Source organism: Neoarthrinium moseri (assembly GCF_022829205.1).
Source record: "Neoarthrinium moseri strain CBS 164.80 chromosome Unknown scaffold75_Wmoseri_CBS_16480, whole genome shotgun sequence".
Taxonomy (NCBI): domain Eukaryota; kingdom Fungi; phylum Ascomycota; class Sordariomycetes; order Amphisphaeriales; family Apiosporaceae; genus Neoarthrinium; species Neoarthrinium moseri.
This window is the reverse complement of record NW_026055189.1, coordinates 1-19392: the sequence shown is the minus strand read 5'-3', so window position 1 is coordinate 19392 and position 19392 is coordinate 1. Positions and strand designations below refer to the sequence as shown.

At 44.7% G+C, this 19392-nt stretch overlaps 5 protein-coding genes across 5 annotated transcripts; 1 reads left to right on the top strand and 4 right to left on the bottom strand.

Moving 5' to 3' along the window:
- Nucleotides 1-554: 554 nt before the first annotated feature.
- JN550_011849 (uncharacterized protein) lies at nucleotides 555-3284 on the top strand (the record flags this gene model as incomplete). Its single annotated transcript, XM_049310260.1, has 2 exons — nucleotides 555-1428; nucleotides 1477-3284. 2 exons carry the CDS (start codon nucleotides 555-557, stop codon nucleotides 3282-3284), a joined length of 2682 nt encoding a protein of 893 aa, XP_049166131.1.
- Nucleotides 3285-3547: 263 nt separating this feature from the next.
- Nucleotides 3548-4511, bottom strand: JN550_011848 (uncharacterized protein; the record flags this gene model as incomplete). Its single annotated transcript, XM_049310259.1, has 4 exons — nucleotides 3548-3749; nucleotides 3804-3879; nucleotides 3930-4403; nucleotides 4463-4511. 4 exons carry the CDS (start codon nucleotides 4509-4511, stop codon nucleotides 3548-3550), a joined length of 801 nt encoding a protein of 266 aa, XP_049166130.1.
- A 1025-nt stretch (nucleotides 4512-5536) lies between these two features.
- JN550_011847 (uncharacterized protein) lies at nucleotides 5537-6422 on the bottom strand (the record flags this gene model as incomplete). The annotated part of the gene is made up of 3 exons (XM_049310257.1): nucleotides 5537-6028; nucleotides 6082-6110; nucleotides 6167-6422. 3 exons carry the CDS (start codon nucleotides 6420-6422, stop codon nucleotides 5537-5539), a joined length of 777 nt encoding a protein of 258 aa, XP_049166129.1.
- Nucleotides 6423-7301: 879 nt separating this feature from the next.
- On the bottom strand, nucleotides 7302-8453 carry JN550_011846 (uncharacterized protein; the record flags this gene model as incomplete). The annotated part of the gene is made up of 1 exon (XM_049310256.1): nucleotides 7302-8453. One exon carries the CDS (start codon nucleotides 8451-8453, stop codon nucleotides 7302-7304), a length of 1152 nt encoding a protein of 383 aa, XP_049166128.1.
- Nucleotides 8454-12404: 3951 nt separating this feature from the next.
- Nucleotides 12405-13598, bottom strand: JN550_011845 (uncharacterized protein; the record flags this gene model as incomplete). The annotated part of the gene is made up of 3 exons (XM_049310255.1): nucleotides 12405-13095; nucleotides 13160-13290; nucleotides 13356-13598. The coding sequence occupies 3 exons, from the start codon at nucleotides 13596-13598 to the stop codon at nucleotides 12405-12407; spliced, it is 1065 nt and encodes a 354-aa protein (XP_049166127.1).
- Nucleotides 13599-19392: the final 5794 nt, after the last annotated feature.

Genomic DNA, 19392 nt, shown 5'->3' with positions numbered 1-19392 from the left:
TTGGTCACTCTGGCCTCGTTTCCTACCATATCTGACTTGTAATTGAGCACTTTGCGTCAAGTTCTGGTGTCTGTCTACTGTTGCTCTTGGGCGACAATTAAGTTCTGTCCTTTCCACCGGTCACACAAGGGGGGGACCTTGTCTCCAGGTCCGCTACTTCTCCCAGCATGGCAGCATCACAAGGGAAGAAGACGGTAACGATGCCAGCATCGCCTGAGGACATCTCGAATCAAGAAAATGTATCTGCTCGGTCGACTGCCTCCAAGCACACGAGCAAACAACAGGTTCGACATCGTGCCTCAGTAGCCTGTGCCTCATGCCGAGACCGTAGAATACGTTGCGTAGTTCCTAAAGGAGAAACGGAATGTACCCAGTGCAAGAGAACCGGAACGGACTGCGTCATCAAGAATGATGATGAACGTAGACGGTCAGTGCTTTCTTCGTCTGGAAAGCTTGTGATCGCTTTCCTCCCCATCTCTTAGTTGTGGTTCTAATAAGCAACGACCAGCCCAATCTCGAAAGCCTATATGGCATCGCTATCTGAGAGAATTAACATGCTCGAGGGCATGCTCAAACAGAAAGGGATAGCACCTCCACCAGCAGTACACCCGCCGAAGACCAGACAAGAGGCGCCTAGCACGCAGGACGGATCGGCCAAGGACGATGAGGAGGATGCGCTCTGCCAGAAGCCGGATGCGAGAATCCCATCTCCCGCCCGAGAAGTTCCATCGCCACCAGACTCGATGAACGAGGACTTCAACTTTCTCGACAGCGACAACACAGACCAAGCAGACAGTATATTACTAGCTTCGACGGAACACCACCTAATGAGCTTCCATTTCCCTCCTCAGGAACCTCTAGCGCTCCGAACGCTTGACCCCAAACAAGAGGACGTGATACATCGCCTCCTGTCCACGAAAGGAAACCTAAGTTTTGACCAGCTATCTGGCCGCCTCCGATTCTTCGGTCCGACCGCCAACAGTCATGTATATGCAGAATCTTCGGACAAATTTGATTCTAGAGAGCCTCCAGAGCAAGTTCGTCGGGCGGACCGCATCATCAGATCTCTCACGACAACGACATATGACTACTTGATGAACATGTTTTGGGAACACTATAATGGAGTCTTGGTAGTCATTGACCGACAGGCATTTGAAAGCGACAGGGAATCCCAGAGCCCCAAATTCTACTCGTCGTTCTTGCACATCACCATGCTAGCGGCCGGTTATCGGTTCGCAGATAAGGATAGGGACGACATTATCAAGATCGGCCTGGGGAACCGCGAAAGCACACTGCACAGAGAAGCAAAATATATGCTAGACATCGAATTGGAACGGCCCGGTGGGATCCCAAGCGTGCAGGCATTGCTTCTCTTGGGCGACCTTGAATGTGGTGTAGGACGAGATAATACTGGGTGGATGTATTCTGGTAGGTCATTGTACTGCTGGTTGCCGAACATAGACTCACCGTCGTTAGGTATGGCAAACCGCCTTGCATTCGACATCGGCTTGCATCTTGATTGTAGCGATAATGGGCTCCCAGAACGAGAGGTGTCGATCCGCCACATGACTATGAGAGCATGCGTTATATATGACAAATATTGGGCTCTGTTCTTGGGGAGGCCAACTAGTATCAAGAATCAGGATATCGGAATGGACTTGCTCTCGAGGCAATTCTCCACAATGCTGACCACTGTGCCTGGCAGTTCTAAGCCACCCCGACCAGTCGAGCCCCCGAGGTCTCGAACACAAGAGATCTATGACCAGCTGGTTGAGCTGATGGAACTGGCTGGGCGTATTGTGGAGATTCGAGAGAGCAACAAACCTGGTAGCAACAGAGAACCCAACCTGTTCGCAGCCGCCGAGGCGGAAGATAATGCTTACCTCCACGTCATTAATCTAGACCGCCAACTTCAGAATTGGTATCGACGACTTCCCGATCATCTGACATGGAAACCGGCCAACATCAAAACGGCACCGTTTAGCTTCTTCCTTCTCCACCAGCAGTATCACGTATCGATGATACTGCTACATAGACCCTGGGCGAAGTATCGGTCGCTGACGGATGAGGCGAGTACGAACTCTCACCCAAGCCCCGAGAAATCCAATCCGTCACCCGAGCCTGTACTCTCGCAGAACTCGCTCGGTCTTGGAGACCCAACATCGATCGTAGTTGACAGTCGTACAACTCTCTCTCGCAGCATCTGTACGCAACAGGCTATGAGAGTTGCTCGAATTTTCTGGCAGCATCGGCAACGCTTTGATGGCAAGAAGGTATTTGTCACTGGAATCCAACATGCCGGCACTGCAGCAATCGCTCTCATAGCTGCCTTGTCGCACCATCAAAACGAGTCTGACAGACGCCACCACCTTGGCTACCTAGAGGCTATTTCGCATGCTATCCACGACATGAGTGAGGCCTACCACCCAGCAGAGCGGATGGACGCCTTACTGAACGCTGTGATCATCCAACTGAAGCAAGACCTGTCAGATCCTTATCGAACCAGGACTAACTCCTGTGCTCAGCCAGCAGGCAGCGGCTTGCCATCGGAGTGCGGTGGTACTTCGTCATGGCAGAGTGGGAATATTTCGGTTACACCTGCACGTCGTGAGAATACAGACGCAGATCACGGGCATGCCCACAAAAAGCGATCACGGCCTCCTGCCAGCCGGCGAGCATCAGAGTTTGCCAGGCCGCCAGCTCCGTTCTCGGCGTCGTTATCTCAACATACGCCTCCAGCATCAGGCCAGAGACAAGACTCAATGGCATTCGAAATACATAACTCGATGGCGGAAATATACTCTGGCTACGGAAATACATCTGCCACGTTCAACCTAGATTCCCTACATGGTTCTGCTATTGACGGGGAGCCAGCTGGCGAAGCTCAGAGCAGTGGCATCGACCGACCATCAGAGGACTACATCGTGGTCAACACTGCAACAGATAGTAGTTGGAATATGCAAGGGATAAGTCAAGATCATACCTTCTCAAATCAGGACACAGGTTTCCAGATATCTGACTGGGTTTCTGGACCTGCTGGTCTCAGCGCAACAACGGTCCTCCACGGTTCAGCCCAGGGCACATCGTCGGGTGAAGATCATGGCAGAAGCCCGAAGACTGGAGATAATTATGACAGAGATGCGAACATGGACTGGATAGGGGGTGATTCACATAGCCCTATCAGTCTGGAGGGATTGGTTCAGAGTGTAGAAAGGGCTGCTGGTGCTGAAGTGGACAAGTCTGCAGCTCCTAGGAACCACGAGTTGGACTTCTTCAGCTTCTAAGTCACCTTTGTATGTGCGATAATATTCTTCTATCTGCGGTGGCTGGATGTCAAATCTTTTTCGTGTTTTACGTCAACTTTCAAAATTATCCATCAAGGGATTGATTGACCTGTCTAGCTTCTGGTTACTGGGCGTCAGAAGTTGTATTCTTTGAGCGATAGCTTGCCGTATTTCCTGTGGCTGAGTTCAAAACCACTCAATATGACTTCGACTTAAAATTGAGTGAATACCAGTATCTCACCGCGTGCAATGTCTTCTTTTCATTACTCTGCTATGAACCCACCGTCAGCTACAAGCGCGCTACTCTGCATGAAGCTGCTGAGAGGCGATGCAAGGAATGCGATTGCATCCCCAACCTCCTCCATCTGGGCAACCCGTTTCAGGGGCGTTTTCGCAATGTCTCTAGTGAGTGGCGAGTCAGGAGTTTGGTCCATACTGTGAACGAGCAAGGGCGTGGCTACGTAGCTGAAATCATCTGTTAACATGTTGTCCTGAGGACCACAGGCACTCTGTACATACCCAGGGCAGATGGCATTTATCCTGATCCCGTAAGGGCCGTACGTGTTTCCATCTCCCTTGGTCAGCCCGATAACACCTATAACGCATCAGATATCATTTGTTGGTGCTGAGTAAGTGACGACCCACCGTGCTTCGCCGCAGTATAAGCAGTATGCGACATGTATGTCCCCGGAGCAACGAGACCGAACATCGAGGCAACATTGATGATTCTCCCCCTGCCTTCCCTGGGGCCGAGATCTTCCTGCTTCAACATGGCACTGATTTGCTCTTTCTGACATCTCCACACGCCATGCAAATCCACATCTACAACCCTGGCGAATTCCTCCTCGTCTATCTCATGCGTCTTGTTACCCGAGCCTCCAATCCCCGCGCTGTTGACAGCAATGTCCAAGCGGCCGTATTTCTTGACTGCTTCCAAGACGCTCGACCTGACCTCGGCTGCATTCTGCACGTTCATCGGGAGAGGAAGTACGTCTATACTTGGGTGCTGGTCTTTCAATGCCTTGATTGAGCTTGCCAGACCCTTGGTGTTCAAGTCGGCAAGTGCCAGACGCTGTATGCCGTATTTGGCCAGGCTCAAGGCAGTATATTGGCCGATGCCTACAACGCATTCTTAGTTCATCTTTGTGGCCGCTCATGACTGTGGATATATATCATACCTGAAGCTGCACCTGTTATGAATGCCGTCCCTCTAAGCAGAGATCCCATTGTAATCTGGCTTGAGTCCAGCTTGTTGCGAAATATTACATAGAGAAAAATAGGTCCGGCCTATACGCCTATACACGGAGCAGACACTCCTTTCACGGCTTTACGTCTCGGGGGATGCCGATATTAGCCTCTTGTGTTTCACCGCCGATACAATTGCAGAACTGGATCGGCGAGGAGTGTTGTGCCCTACGGCTGCGTATATCAATACAGGCTAGGCTAGATTCATGTACCCAGATGCGGAGTACTCCTTGCACAGTTACCCTGCACGGCAGCTGGCGATGGTGGCTGCGGCGGCTCCTGTTCTCCGGCACTCGCTCTTGGGGCTGCTCCATCTGTGACTGACCACTCGGAATTGCCCATCGCTGGCTCTGCGATTCCGACCGTGGTTCTCTCTTTCACCTATGCCCTCACTATCCTCAATCGCTGGATGGTCATTCTATGCAACCTCATAGTACCTTCATATAATGGCCATAATATCAAATAGCTTCCTCTTGTTTGACAACCTTTGGACTGGCCTGCCTACTGCTTGTGCGGAGAAGGTTACCCATTTCCTCCAGGTTCTAGTCAATAGGCAATAGCTAGTTACGGTAAAGGGGATTCCCCGCTGCCCCGCTGCAGAGCTAAGAGCTGGCTGAGCGGTCGAATAATCCAACTCCACATGCGATGTAGCCGTGGACCTTTCGTCCTCCTACTGAGGCCTGCCAGAAATGCCCGCTTGGGGACTGGGGCCTGTGGCATTTTTCGAGGTACTATGAACAATATCACTCCTCCAGCACCTTCCATCACACAACGACCCATAAGGCAGAGCCTATCGAGTCAGAGGTAGCCTTCATTGTGTTGTTTCAATTCATAAATTCATGGATGCATGCGCGGCAGCCTTGCCGCCAGCTATCAATTATCAAAGCGAGGAATGGAATGGTAGCATTGATTTCGAAAGAACGTTTCCAAGGCCGCTGCGACGTGAGAGTTCCTATGGTGTGGATTGGATCCAAGACCAGGCACAGCTCCACTGCCTACAATCTCCTTCAGTAAAACGGCTCGCCCTCTGCGCAGTCAACGCCGTCTTTTACAACACGCTGCACGGCCGCCTCTGGGTCTTCGCTGCCATCCAGCATATCTAGCCAGCAGCTCCTGACGTCTTGGCTGTCAAGGAGAAGCGCCGCTAGGTGCGCGACAGACGTCCGGCTACTAGGACCATTGGGCTTTGACAGCTTGCCCAATTCGACTTTGCCCGCAGGCTCATCAGTGAGCAGACCCGGGCGGAGGTTGATGCCTGCAAAGTCCTTGCGCCTCTTGCCCTCGGTGTAAAGGACCTCGTCGGCGGCGATCTTGGCTTCGTAGTAATTCTGTAGCTTCTGCCGCCCCTTCAGTTGCTGTTCCCAATCTGCATTGCTGAACCAGGACGGCTTCTTGAGGCGGGAGCCGATGAACGAGATCATCAGGAATTTGGTGACTTGAGGCGTAGCAGCGGATGCGCGGATGAAGTATGTTGCAGCATCGCGATCAACGGTGAAAGTCTGCTGGAATATCAGTGTACATACACAAGTGGAGGGAAAGAGATGCCACGAACCCTTTCTGGGGGCCCTTTACCTCCGGCGCCTGTCCCCTTGTATTAGTCTGCTCGGTACGTCGGGCGATGCGGAAGTCGAACTTACCTGCACTCCAGACCACGTAGTTCGGCTTGACCTCATCAATGATGCTCCTGGCCTGCGCCTCACTCTTCACCTCGTCGAGGTTTCTCACGAGGACATTGAGTTTTCCTTTTTGGTTTTCACCCAACTTCTGCAGGCTCGCAACCTGGTCGGGGTTGCGAATGATGCTAGTAACCGTCCAGGACCGCTGCAAGAGCAGGGGTGTTAGCAATTGCGATATCTTTCCGCTGCCGCCCAAGACAAGAACGTGATTCGACATGTTGTTTCTGTATGATTTATGGCTGCCACCGTTCGAAATTATTACAGTGGTTTCCAATTCACACACAACAGGATGTGACGAAGAGGCTGATATATATGTCGGCCACCGACCACTGTTATCAAGATTGGCCAGAAAACTTTAACAGTGCAGGGGGTCGGACTGAAGTGAAGCAGCCTCATCATATCGCTCAAATTACGTCACTGGGAGAGGTTCTCCTTGCGGAATGCCTGCAATGCCAGTTGAGAACACGATGCCATCAAGGTAGCCCATAACTCGTACGTTTACACCGGAATCCATTCCGTCGAGGTCTGCAAGTACAGACGCCAACCGGCCAGGCTCGTGGTTTGTCAATCTGCTATTCCTGACTCGTTCTCAGCACACTTAACAGGTTTGACAGGTGGGGTGACGGGGGTTTCAGCTCCACAGTCATGTCACACACTGCACGTCACTCGGCTGTCGCGTGAATGCCTGGCAGCCTCACCCTGAAGTTCTGGACTCTTTCCTGGCGCGACACTACGTTGATCGGTCCATCCTGCGACTGAGACAGCCAACGGTTGTCGTAGTATGTAAGCAAACATAAATGGCACTGGGACCGACCTTGTTCCTCATATCGGGTTACCTGGAGCACATTCACGTCACATATGTATCGAGACACCTGTCTAGCGTTTGGGACCATAAAATTGTGCCGTTATCGTCATCTCTCGTGAAATTGCATTTGCTCCGACTACTGACTAAAGGCACCAGTAACGATACATGCATACAACACAGTGAACCCAGCTGGCTACCATCCGTCCAAGACCTCATTCGCCTCCTTAACACCGAATGCTGTGAGTTATTTCGAATAAAAAGCAAATGCGCGAATATCGATACAACGACCGCTTAAGTGTGGCCAACGAGGCCAGCCTGGGGAGCGTTGTCGGGGTTGATGTTAGTCCCGTCGAAGCCCAAAGCAGTGTTCCAGGCGTTGGCAGTCGAGGCATCCTTGGCACCACCGCCCAGGTCGGCCTGAGCGGATTTGCAGGCAGCAATGGCATCATCTGCGGCATTGCACACGTTGTTGAGCTGGTCACAGATGCGGTTGAAGATGATGTTGGGGTTGAGAGCCTCTTGCTGGCCCTTGTTGACGACCGGGTCCTGGGCTTGGAAGGTGAACTCGCCAGCCTTGCGACCGTTCAGCGATTCCTCGAACTTGACAGTGGGTGTGCAAGTTCCGAAGTCAAGCCCAAGGGAGCTCTTTTGAAATCCATCAAAGTTACCGGTGACGGCATTGGTAACAGCACCAGCTCCGGTTGCGGACGAGCCGCTGCCAGAGCCTGCAGCGGCCGAGGTAGCAGCAGTGTTGGCGGAGGTCGCCGTCGCCGCCTGGGATGCCGAAGCTGAGGCGGTGACAGAGGCGGATGCGGTGGCCTTTGAGCCGCCGCACTTGACCGTCGCCGTCGCGGCAGCTGTGCTGCTGGCGGCGGACGCATTGTTTCCACCGTTGGCGTTACCGTTATTTGCGTTTCCGCCGGTTTTCCCACCCGCCTGGTCCTGGCCGTTTACGGAGAAGTTGGAGAAGCCCTGGGCGATCATGACCTCGGCTACACTCAAGCCAGTGGCATCGAAAGGGGTCTTCAGAGACGCAGCCGCATTCGCGTTCTCGGTGGCCGAGTCGCCGACGGCAGGGTCCACCAGAGGCACGATACCGCGGAGCTCCGCAGTAGCAGGAAGGGTGGCATCGCCGCAGATGTTGGGAATGCTGACGACAAAGGGGTTGAAGTTCTGCTCGGCCCCAACAAGGCCGGCGGCGGCAGCGATGACGGCAGGGTCGCTGCCGAGAGTCGAGACGATCTTGTCGGCAAGGGTAAGCTTGGCACAGGGGTCGGCCGCCGCGAGAAGGCTCCCCGGGATACCACCAGCCAAGGTAGCAGCCTCACCGGGGTTGCCAAAGTTGCTAAGAGCCGACACGGCAGCAACCGGAGTTTGTTCCTGGCCGAATCTGGCCTCAGCCACGACTAGAAGGACGGAAAGCGCAGCAGACTTGGTGTACATGTTGGCGGTTATGGGATATGGAGGAGCAAGCTTTCTCAATCGTTTGACAGTATAAGTGTTGGAATGGTAAGTTGAAGTTTTACGATAAAAGATGGACCGGCCGTGCGTTTGAATGCAGAAGTGAAGGACAGAAAGAATGTTACGAACGAAATGTTCACAGAACTGAAAAGAGCTGGACGTCAAAGAGAGAATCGAAGCTTGGTGGACGAGAGGAAAACAGACCAGCAGAAGAGAACGGACGGAGTGTTTATATAAGTGACGGGCAGAGGGGGTTTCCAGTAAACAGATACACCATGGAGCGGCTGGGTTCGGCGTGGATTACCACCCCGTAATGCAGATCACACTTCAGCATTGAGATCAGATGGTGCGGCGTGCGACGCCCACACTATTGAACCAGCCTCAGGATCTTCGTCCCATGTCAAACACGTTGAACTTGTCTCAGCCCTTGGTAAAGGAGGCGCTGGCATGGCCTTTTCGGTCTCTAAACCGAGCGAATCGCGAGGCAAGCCGCCCGATTTCCAGGGATAGACCAACCGTTCTGGCGGTCCTTGTTGGGCCATGGTGCGTTCATGGCCATCCACCACGCCAGGGATGGCATGGTCTGGTATATCGAGCGTATCATCAGAGTCAAGATGTGGTGGGGGCGGCGGCCTTGATGCTTTTGCAAGAGCCCCTACGCAGGGATTTGGCAGTGACTTGGGGCAAGCAGGGGGGTCTGGTGCAGCTTGCAAGGCTCCAGAAGGTGGCCGGCGCAGGGGTGTCAGGGTTGCCCAGGACGTTGATAGCAGACTACATAGTAAGAGTGCCGGACAGAACAGGGGGCGATGAGGCTCTGACGCGGTGACGCCATGGCACCTTCACTGTATTCAGCGGGACCAGATGTTGTTGAAGGGGTGGTTATCTGTTGGTGGTCACGACGTCAAGACCGGGACGCCTTGCCGTAGCTAGGCAGAGGCGGTTGGAATCAACATAAACAACAAGCTCCCCGAGTTCCAAGGTGGCTAAAGGGACAGACAGCTCTGGTCCACAGCTGCTCGAGGGATCTTCGCAATACCACGGTGCAAGGGCCAGACAGGAAGATCACAGTGTTGAAACTTTAGATGGGGTCTCGAAGGGATCTCTGGGACGTCGGGCGAGAGGCCCTGGGGAGATCTGGATTTCCATCTCGGCGTCGCTTACCGACGCTAACCCCAATGTCGAGTCGAAATCCGCGAGCGCGGTAAGAAAGCTTGGCCTGCCCCCCTGGGGCGCCGCTTGGTGCACGGCCGCCCCAAGGCCCCTAGAACCCCCCAGAGCCCCCCCAAAGCGCCCTTGCAGGCGGGCCCGGCCACCCTAATTTGAGCCTCTTCAAACCGTCGCGACAGGGGTTCAGCTTCAGACATGACACGGCATGCGTTTGATCCGACCTCACACCTCCAGGCGAGCCTCAGACTTGCCATTATCTAGCCACCTGCATTGGCGCCGCTGGCGAAAGCGAGGCATGATACGATGCCTTCAACGCCGCACCCTTTGAGGCAACCCTGTTGGGCTAATCGCTGCTTCCCTTCTCCGTCCAGGCGCCGGCGTCTATCATGCAAACACATACGACCGTCTTCCCAAGGTACTCTCTGTCGTCAAGGATCTGGAGGCTTCGGGCTTCCGCCTGCTGGGAAACATTGTTGTTAACTACCACAACTAGAGCAGAATGCAGAGGCTGCGGAAGCGATCGCAGTCCTGGTCACGCATGTGGACCATCTGTTTCATCGTGCGTGCACTGTCGGTCGCTCTCAGTTTACCGGCCCCGGTGGGAACCGTAAACAGCAGTGAAAATACGTGCCGGAATTATACGGGCTTGTTCTTACGCGCTTTGTACAACGTGCTCCTTTATGTCCCTGGTTATTTCGGTTGTCGTTTCATCCGATCTGCTCTGATCCGCAGTGCCATCGGCCGCCTGCCTTTGTTAATGCCTTCAACTCTACCCACAGAACCGGTTGGCTCGTGTATATCCCGTCGATCGTATAAGCAGGTGTGAAGGCAGGTTATTTGCTTCGCAATTGACGGGCCCCAAGAATTCGTGTCATAAAACATCCCAAGCTGCCTAAATTAGATAGTTAGCACCCGAGAGCCAAATACCCCCACTGGTCACTGCTTGTACTTAATTATCTGTTCACAACGGCCATGTGGGCTCTGGCTTGGCTCAGTAGCTTCTCTTATAGTGTGCCTTTCATGTATGCAAATACACGTCCTTCTGTATCACACTGCGCGAGGCAAGGGTATTCCGGTAACGTTTGGACGAGTACTACCTACGGAGAGCTCGAGGCCCTAGGAACGACGAGATACTGCAATAACGACACTGCATTACTCGAGCACGATAACATTTTTGACTCGTGTCGGTGAGTTTATTCATGTCTGGCGGTTATTTCAGCAGTTTGCATAAAGAGCTCGCCCTTCCTCGCCAAAGTTGTAGTACGCGTGGCAAGCATGATCGGTACCACCGTCGAAGCTAGTAACAATACCGTGCATTAGCAATGCCGCCTAAGGGATCGTTGCCGAGTGGTTAAGATCGTTGGGCCTGCCGGTAGGGTTATCACGTATAATTGTGCTGTGCCGGACCATGAACAATGGTTATTCGGTGACGTGAAGTCGGGCGCTCAAAATGGGGTTCCTGCAACGCGAAAAGTGAGAGTTGCCAAGCAAGCACATTTAGTCCATCTGAGTATCAAGAGCCCTGGCTGGTCGTGCCGTCAGCTGCTGCAATATAGACAGTGCCTTGTTCTTGGGATATTACCTTGTAGGTAGGGATTAATTGCGCAAGCGGTCCCTTGTGAAAGTAAATCTCCAGCATTTACTGTCGACTCGACAGTCTTCCATTATTAGCTCCCACGTCTACCCAACATTACTCTTAGTGATGTCTCGTGTTATTCACAGGGCTCGGTACCACTCACCCTGGCCTATTAATAGACTTCTCATAGTCACTTCAGATTATTCAGTTGCCCGGGAAATCGTCCGTGCAGACATCTGGCGTCCTCTCTATATGTGACTCACATTCTGCGCGCAGCGGATCACCCCTTCTTATCACTACCTAAGATATTGTTTAATTGTGCTCAAGGTTTTTCATTTTCACCGTGCCCTATTTGCATAATTGGGATGGTCACTCAACTTTCCCGACCTGCGCTAGCGACTGGTCGTCTCTTTGTGACAACAAGAGGGAAGCCTTTGCGTCTGCACGATACTCTAAAACCGTGCCGATAGACATCATCACCAACGCGCTGCTTCTAATCAGGTGGCAATGTAGTTGGTCACGTCTTATCGCCGTAGGGGATGCGTCTGCTCCGTGTTCGAACCAAGATGTCAAGCCAAGCAAAGCGGCAAGTCGCGAGCGCCCCCAGAAAGAATCCTCTAGGTCAACTCACCGCATTGTGTGCTTAAGATCGTGCACCCGTGCGGGCAGCCCCGATGTGAGAACTATCGATCAGGTAAGTTTTCTGTGGCTGCGGCATAGTATCTAAACGTATTAGCAAGCTTGGTTCAAAGCTCAGTCAACATGCACTTCTATCTCTGCTCTAGCTAGCTCGTTCTGCAAGGGCCTACATGGTCTACATATATGATTAATAGCTTGAGACCGTGGACATCAGCTTCCCAGCTGTTTTTCCACCGTGGTCAATCAGGCAGGTAAGCTGAGCTGGGAGGTGCCGGCCAAGAGTGGATCTCAGCTTCAACGGTCAGCGTCTTGACAGCTCACGGAATAGAATTTTAGTTTTGACGATTGAGTCTTAGATTCCTAAAGCTCATTGCGCGTGCTCTCCGAGGCCTTAACATATAAGTAATACCTACTTGAATAATACTCTACCCCACATCCACATAGTTAAGCAAGGTCGTTTAGCGAACGATCAAATCATCTAGAGTGGTCACTAAGTAATAGTTCAACTATTTTATATATACAAAACCCGTGTACTCCATGTACAACCCCGCCTAAGCCAAAAACGCATAGGGCTGGGGGAAGCAATCGTCCCAACCATTATTCGTTGATGCCCAGAATTTATTCAATACCTCCCGTGCGAGCATAGGTAGACGTGAGCCATGTTCATAACTCATCTCCATCAACGTTCTCTCTACAAATGCCTTTTGGGCCGGACTCCCGAGGGAAGCCTGTGTACCAGCCATGATCAAGGGCCACACCATGCACTTTATCATGATATGCTTAAGGCTCAGAGAGGTCAGAGCCTCCTCCAAGAGCATCAGCAGTCGCTTGCCGTGGCGAGCTTTCGTGTCGCGCATTGATGGGGAATAAGGAAGAACACCCAAGCTCTGAAGTGACGAGATGCAATAGACGACGACAGCGGATTGATACACGCCACTGAGTAGCAGCCCACCCGTTGACAAGGGCACTGATGCTGCATGCTGCGCTGCCGAAAAAACGGTGACATGCTGCAGTACTTCCTGGGCGCGCGTACGTAGGGAATCCAGAGCAGATGGCGTCTCTGCTGCCTGATGTCGAAGGTAGTTGATTTCAATAATGTTTAGGAAGAGCGAAGGTGGGCATAGTAACAACGGGAACAGTCCATCATCGTAGTACTGCGATATCAGTTTGATATGTTTCATGTGGAACGCGGGTGCTGCTAAGTTCTGGGCTGGACTGGTGGTATTCGCCATAACGCCGACCCTAAGAGAGATCCCTAGATGAGAATGACGCCGAAGACTGAGTGGGGCGGCTCCTCCAGACTCACACAACATAGCTTGCTATCAGCATCTTGTAATATCGTAGCAGCCGGAAGAACTTTTCCGGGCCTCCCCGTAGCAAGATGAGCTCTGTCGCCCCGTCAAAATGCTGTCGCCAATGAGACTGGTTCACCCGAATCTATCAAATATTAAGCCACAGTCTGTTCAACATGCTGCACGCGAGCAAGACACATAGCAACGTACATCAATGAACATGAAAAAAAGGGTTGAAATTATGGTTAGATCGGTCATCCGTGTCCTCTCATCGGCAATGGCTTCGCTAAGGCCCTTTATCGCTATGCCTCGGTGCCTCAGGATTTTGGACCGAACAATGGACACGTTATCGGCGTCCCGGCCCGAACGTGGCAGCTGACTCAGCCGGTGATCCAGTGCCATGCAGGTCAAGCTATGGCCAAGAACTGGAGGCATATAGGGGAGGGTCTCCATGTTGAAGGGTTCGAGATAGGGATTGGGTGCTAACCCATGGAGGGGAAGCCAAGTAGGGAATATCCATGAGTTGTCTAGCACTTTCGGGTTAGTCACATCGCACGTTGCGCCAAAGGAGGGCTTGGGGCTGCTGCTTGCGGTATTGGGCCGCCTCAACCATGTCGCAGACGTCCGATCTCAAGTACGTATATCTCTTGGGGATCACTACCAACATCGAGCGTTCCCGGTCTCTAGGACCATCAGGCTCTTCCACATGCTCGTTGGCAGGGCTGTCCTGCTTTTGGAGCGCAGTTTTCGCTCGGCGTGTACGAGACGTCACAGCTCCGGGCGGCAGCCATCTCAGCGGTTTCTTGTCATCATACCCGGGACAGACCAAGCCATTGGCCTGGCACTTCTTACAAAAAGGCAGAGATACATCGCAGACAATACGACGCCTTTGACACTCCCAACAGTGCCGCCGTGATTTTTCCACGGGTTTCGCAGCACTGGCCGGAAGGGATTCCATAGCGCATCGGGATAGGGCTGGTATCTGGGATCTAAAGGTTGCAGTCGACGAAGTATTGCGACTTTATATTGCCGTTTTGGTGGTGGGCCGGACTCTGACACTAATGCCGCCAAGGCTGCGACATCAGGTCTTGGCCATAGTTTTCTCCCATTCCGGTAAGGGCTTACCCGCCACGCCTCTTGGATTTGGGGGGTAGAGGGCGATTGCTGATTGGCTACAGTCCGAGTTGTCAAACCGGGCGGCAAACCGCTTACGCTTGAAAGCTAGGAAGACCTATAAAAAAAATAAGATAAAAATCAAGTCTTATGCTGATTAGGCATCGAAGCGGCATCTGCAGCCTGCAGCCTACAAACCTTTAGTTTTGAACCTGCTCAGATGAGTTCAGCCCAGATTCAGTCAGCTGTGTATCGTTCTTATCTCACAATGCTAGCCGGCTGGAATGTCAGAATGTCTCGGTCAACTGGCTAGGAAATGCCTCTTGCTTTTGTACTGGCGCTCAAGTCACCAAATCACACGAGAATTTTCATCAATATACTGCACAAATTTACAGTCACACCGCGCTGGTGGACCTCAAGGGCGCGAGCACAGAGAATAGTCACAGGTTGGTAGAACAGTAGTGAGGTCGCCTTACAGCACATGGGGAATCGCGCTAACTCCGAGATCATTCAGTGGGCCTTTGTGACGCTCCCAGAGACTTTGAGGGTTTTGAAATACTCTTTTCATTTTCCCTCTTGGTCTCCTCCACTATAGCTGAAACATTCCATCTCTTTTCCAGTGCTCGCAAACTCGGGCCTCGTCATACCGCCGTTCGAATAAGTTCGAGGATGTCAACACCGTAATGTCGCAGGTCAAAGAATACCCGTTATATCAGGGAGAAAGGCATTGATCGCATGATACCAGAGTCAGACCTTGTGCGTATCAACGACATAGCATGACCTGGTCATTAACATGGATACCCTCAAGATAGCCACCGGGACAATTCAGGAGCCGCAACTGTCTTGTTCCGGGCAACATACATAAATCACTAGCCGACCTTTTGGGCCACCCTCGACAATACTCGGCTCTGGTAACATCATGGAGTTATCCTTTCTTCATCAGCGAGGTCGGGCCTTCTTCGGCTATGAGCCAAGCCTACTTCTGAGCGTCACATGCAGTCCTGTAACAGGAGGCTTTGTTGTGTAAAGCCATCCCTAACCAGTCACTTTGGTGGACATTTGCATCCTTTGGCATTGGTCTCCTTCTCAGCTTCTTCTTCGGCGTAGACACGGGCTTTCCTCACGGAAAAAACAACGCTTATCTACTTTAAAACACCACTATCGTTTATATAAAACCGTATAACGACCCTTTTTATTTAAAACTCGGTTCGGTTAATATAAAAATTTATATAATATAATTAATAACATTTTTAAAGTATTTTATTAATAAAAATTAATAATATATATAATTATAAGATTAATATTAAATATTTAATATTAAATTAAGTATTTATTTAATTTATAAGTATTAATATTAAATTTTTAAATACTTATTAAGTTTAAGTTAATATAAATATCCGATTTTAAAAAACTTAACGATATTTATAAATATTTAAGTATTATTTATTATATTTAAATTTTTTTAAATAACTTTTAATAATATAAATTACTTTTAATTTTTAAATTTATAAAATATAAATTAAATTTATTATAACGTAAATAATTAAAAAGTTATTAATTATTTTAAAGTGGGTGATTTATATAAATAATAAAATGGTAATTTTCGAAATCGTAAAACTTTAATTATTAATTAATATAATTCTTTTTAAATAGACTTTAATAATATAAATAAAATATTTAATAAATAAATAAATTAATTAATTATAATTAATTTATAAAAATATTAAAAGTAAATAAAATTAAAATTAAAATAAAATAATAAATTTAATAATAATGAAAATAAAATAATAATAATAATAATAATAATAATTATATAATAAAAAGATAGGTAAATTAAAATTAAATTAAAAAGATAAAATATCGTAAATATAAAAAAAAACCGTATAATAAATTATAGAAAGTTGATTTTAAATTATCGGATTTAAATTTAAAGTTTTACCCTTTATATTAAAACCGGTATAAATAATACACGGTATTTAAAAACAATTAATTAAATTTATTATATTAATTTATCGGGTTTTAAATCCGGTTGTAAATTCTTAAATCTTGTTTTATAATTATAAATTAAATTTAGTTTTAAATTACGGTAATTATAATAATTAATTAAACCTATTATATTAATCTATTAAATTTTAAATTAAGTTTTATAATAATAAATTAAGTTTAATTTTAAATTACGGTAGTTATATTAATTAATTAAATTAAATTACGTAATCTTTAAATTTTTAAATAAAGGATTTAATTTTAATTCTATTCGGACGATATTTTATACCGATTTATTTTATATAAATTACGATTCTTTATAATTAATTTTCTTTCCTTTTTTTTCACCACACACTTAATATTTAATGTTTAATTACTTTAATTAATTAATATATATTATTATTATTTAATTTATTTACACGATTTACGTATATTTTATTTTTATTTAGACGATTTAAAGACGTTTTATTTATATAATTTTAATACGTTTTATTTTTATTTATATTTATTTAAAATACAGAAAAAATCTTTTAAAATGGGTTTTAATTTATATTCGGATTTTATTTTTATTTTTAAAGAAATAACCTTTATAATTTTAATATTTTAATCGAATTTAACTTTTAATAAATTTAAAGATTCACTATTTAACAGGGCTGTGAGATTAGTATTAAGTATTTAGTATTGAGTTAAGTATTTACTCAACTTATGAGTATTAGTATTAAATTTTTAAACACTTATTAAGTTTGAGTTAGTATGAGTATCCGATTTTAAAATACTCAACGATACTCATAAGTATTTAAGTATTACTCATTATACTTAAAGACTTTTAAATAACTTTTAATAATATAAAATACTTTTAACTTTTAAATTTATAAAATATAAATCAAATTTATTATAATATAAATAATTAAAAAGTTATTAATTATTTTAAAATAAATGATTTGTATAAATAATAAAGTGGTAGTTTTTAAAATCGTTAAACTTTAACTGTTAATAAATTAATTAATATAATTCTTTTTAAATAAGTTTTAATAGTATAAATTACCTTTAATCTTTAAATTTATAAAACATAAACTAAATATTTAATAAATAAATAAATAAATAAATAAATTATAATTAATTTATAATAATATTAAAAATAAATTTAATAATAAATTTAATAATAAATTTAATAATAATAAGAATAATAATAAGAATAATAATAAGAATAATAATAAGAATAATAATAAGAATAATAATAAGAATAATAATAAGAATAATAATAAGAATAATAATAAGAATAATAATAAATATATAATAAAAGGATAAGTAAATTGAGATTGAGTTAAAAAGGTAAGATATCGTAAATATATATAAAAAACTGTATAGTAAATTGTAAAAAGTTCATTTCAAATCATCGGATTTAAGAAATTTAAATCCACCTATAAAATAAATGCCGTAAATTTAAGGTTTTACCCTTTATTTTAAAACCGGTATAAATAATGCACGGTATTTAAAAACAACCAATTAAATTTATTATATTAATTTATCGGGTTTTAAATCCGGTTTTAAATTCTTAAATCCTGTTTTATAATTATAAATCAAGTTTGATTTCAAATCAGGGTAGTTGTAATAGCCAATTAAATTTATTATATTAATTTATCAAGTTTTAAATCCGGTTTTATAATTATAAATTAAGTTTGATTTTAAATCACGGTAGTTATATTAACCAATCAAATTAAATTGCGTAATCTTTAAATTTCTAAGTAACGGATTTAATTTTAATTCCATTCGGACGATATTTTATACCGATTTATTTTATATAAACTACGATTCCTCGTAATTAATTTCCTTTCCTTTTTTTTCACTACACACTTAATGTTTAATGTTTAATTATTTTAATTAATTAATGTGTATTATTATTGTTTAATTTATTTACACGATTTAAGTGCGTTTTATTAGCACAATTTAAGTGTGTTTTATTTTTATTTATACTTATTTAAAGTACGGAAAAAATCTTTTAAAATGGATTCTGATTTATATTCGGATTCTATTTCTATTTCTGGAGAAATAACCTTTATAATTCCAGTATCTTAATCGAATTTAACCTTTAATAAATTTAAAGATTCATTATTTAATAAAGAATCTTTTAAATTAAAACCCGACGAAAACGAGGAGGATATTTATATCTTTAAAAACAAATTATTTTCACGTACTTTATTATTAATTAATTATAATAAAGAACGCGAAATGGAATTACGTTGTATAATGTAAGTTATTATTTATTTATTTATTTATTTATTTATTAACTTTTAATAAGTGTATTCAAAAATATATTGTTATTATTAAAGGATATCGTTCTTTAAATTATTTTAAATATTATAAAAGTATATATCCAGAAATTGTAACAAATAAACAAAATAAACAAAACGGAAAAATTAAAAATAAATTATTTAAATATTTAAATATTTAATTGTTTATTAATTTATTAAATAGGAACCGATATTCCGATTACAATTAACACTAACTTTTTTGATTTATATTCTCAAAAAAGGTAACGAATTAATACTTTACAAACTCCCGAATTTAAAACCGATAAGTTTTATAATAAAATTCTACATTTTATTATCGAAAACAATTTAACTTTTAATATTTTAAATTCTAAATCGTTTTAAAATTTAATTACTTATTTATATAAGTAAGTTATTTCTTTTATTTTAATTTAATTAATTATATTTAATTAATTATTTAAAGGGATGTATTACAAATCGATCGTTAGAAAATTAAAACGATTTTATTTTCAACTTTTTCGAATTCATTATTAACTTTTAATTTAATATTAAAATCTAATATTAAAAATAATAGGAAATTTTCCTTTATTATCGATACTTGGAAATCTAATAATCAAACCTCTTATTTAGGGGTGATTATTTGTTTTATCGATTTTGATTTTAATTTAAATTATAAATTAATCGGATTTCACCCTTTATCGGAATCTCATACCGGAGTTTATTTATACGAAGAATTTTTTAAAACGTTAAAAGATTACCCTATAATTAAACTCGAAAATATTATAAAGTATTTATTTTAATTTTATTAATATTAATTCTTTTATTTTATATTTATTTAATTATTTAAATATTTATTAATATTTAAATTTATTAATATTTAA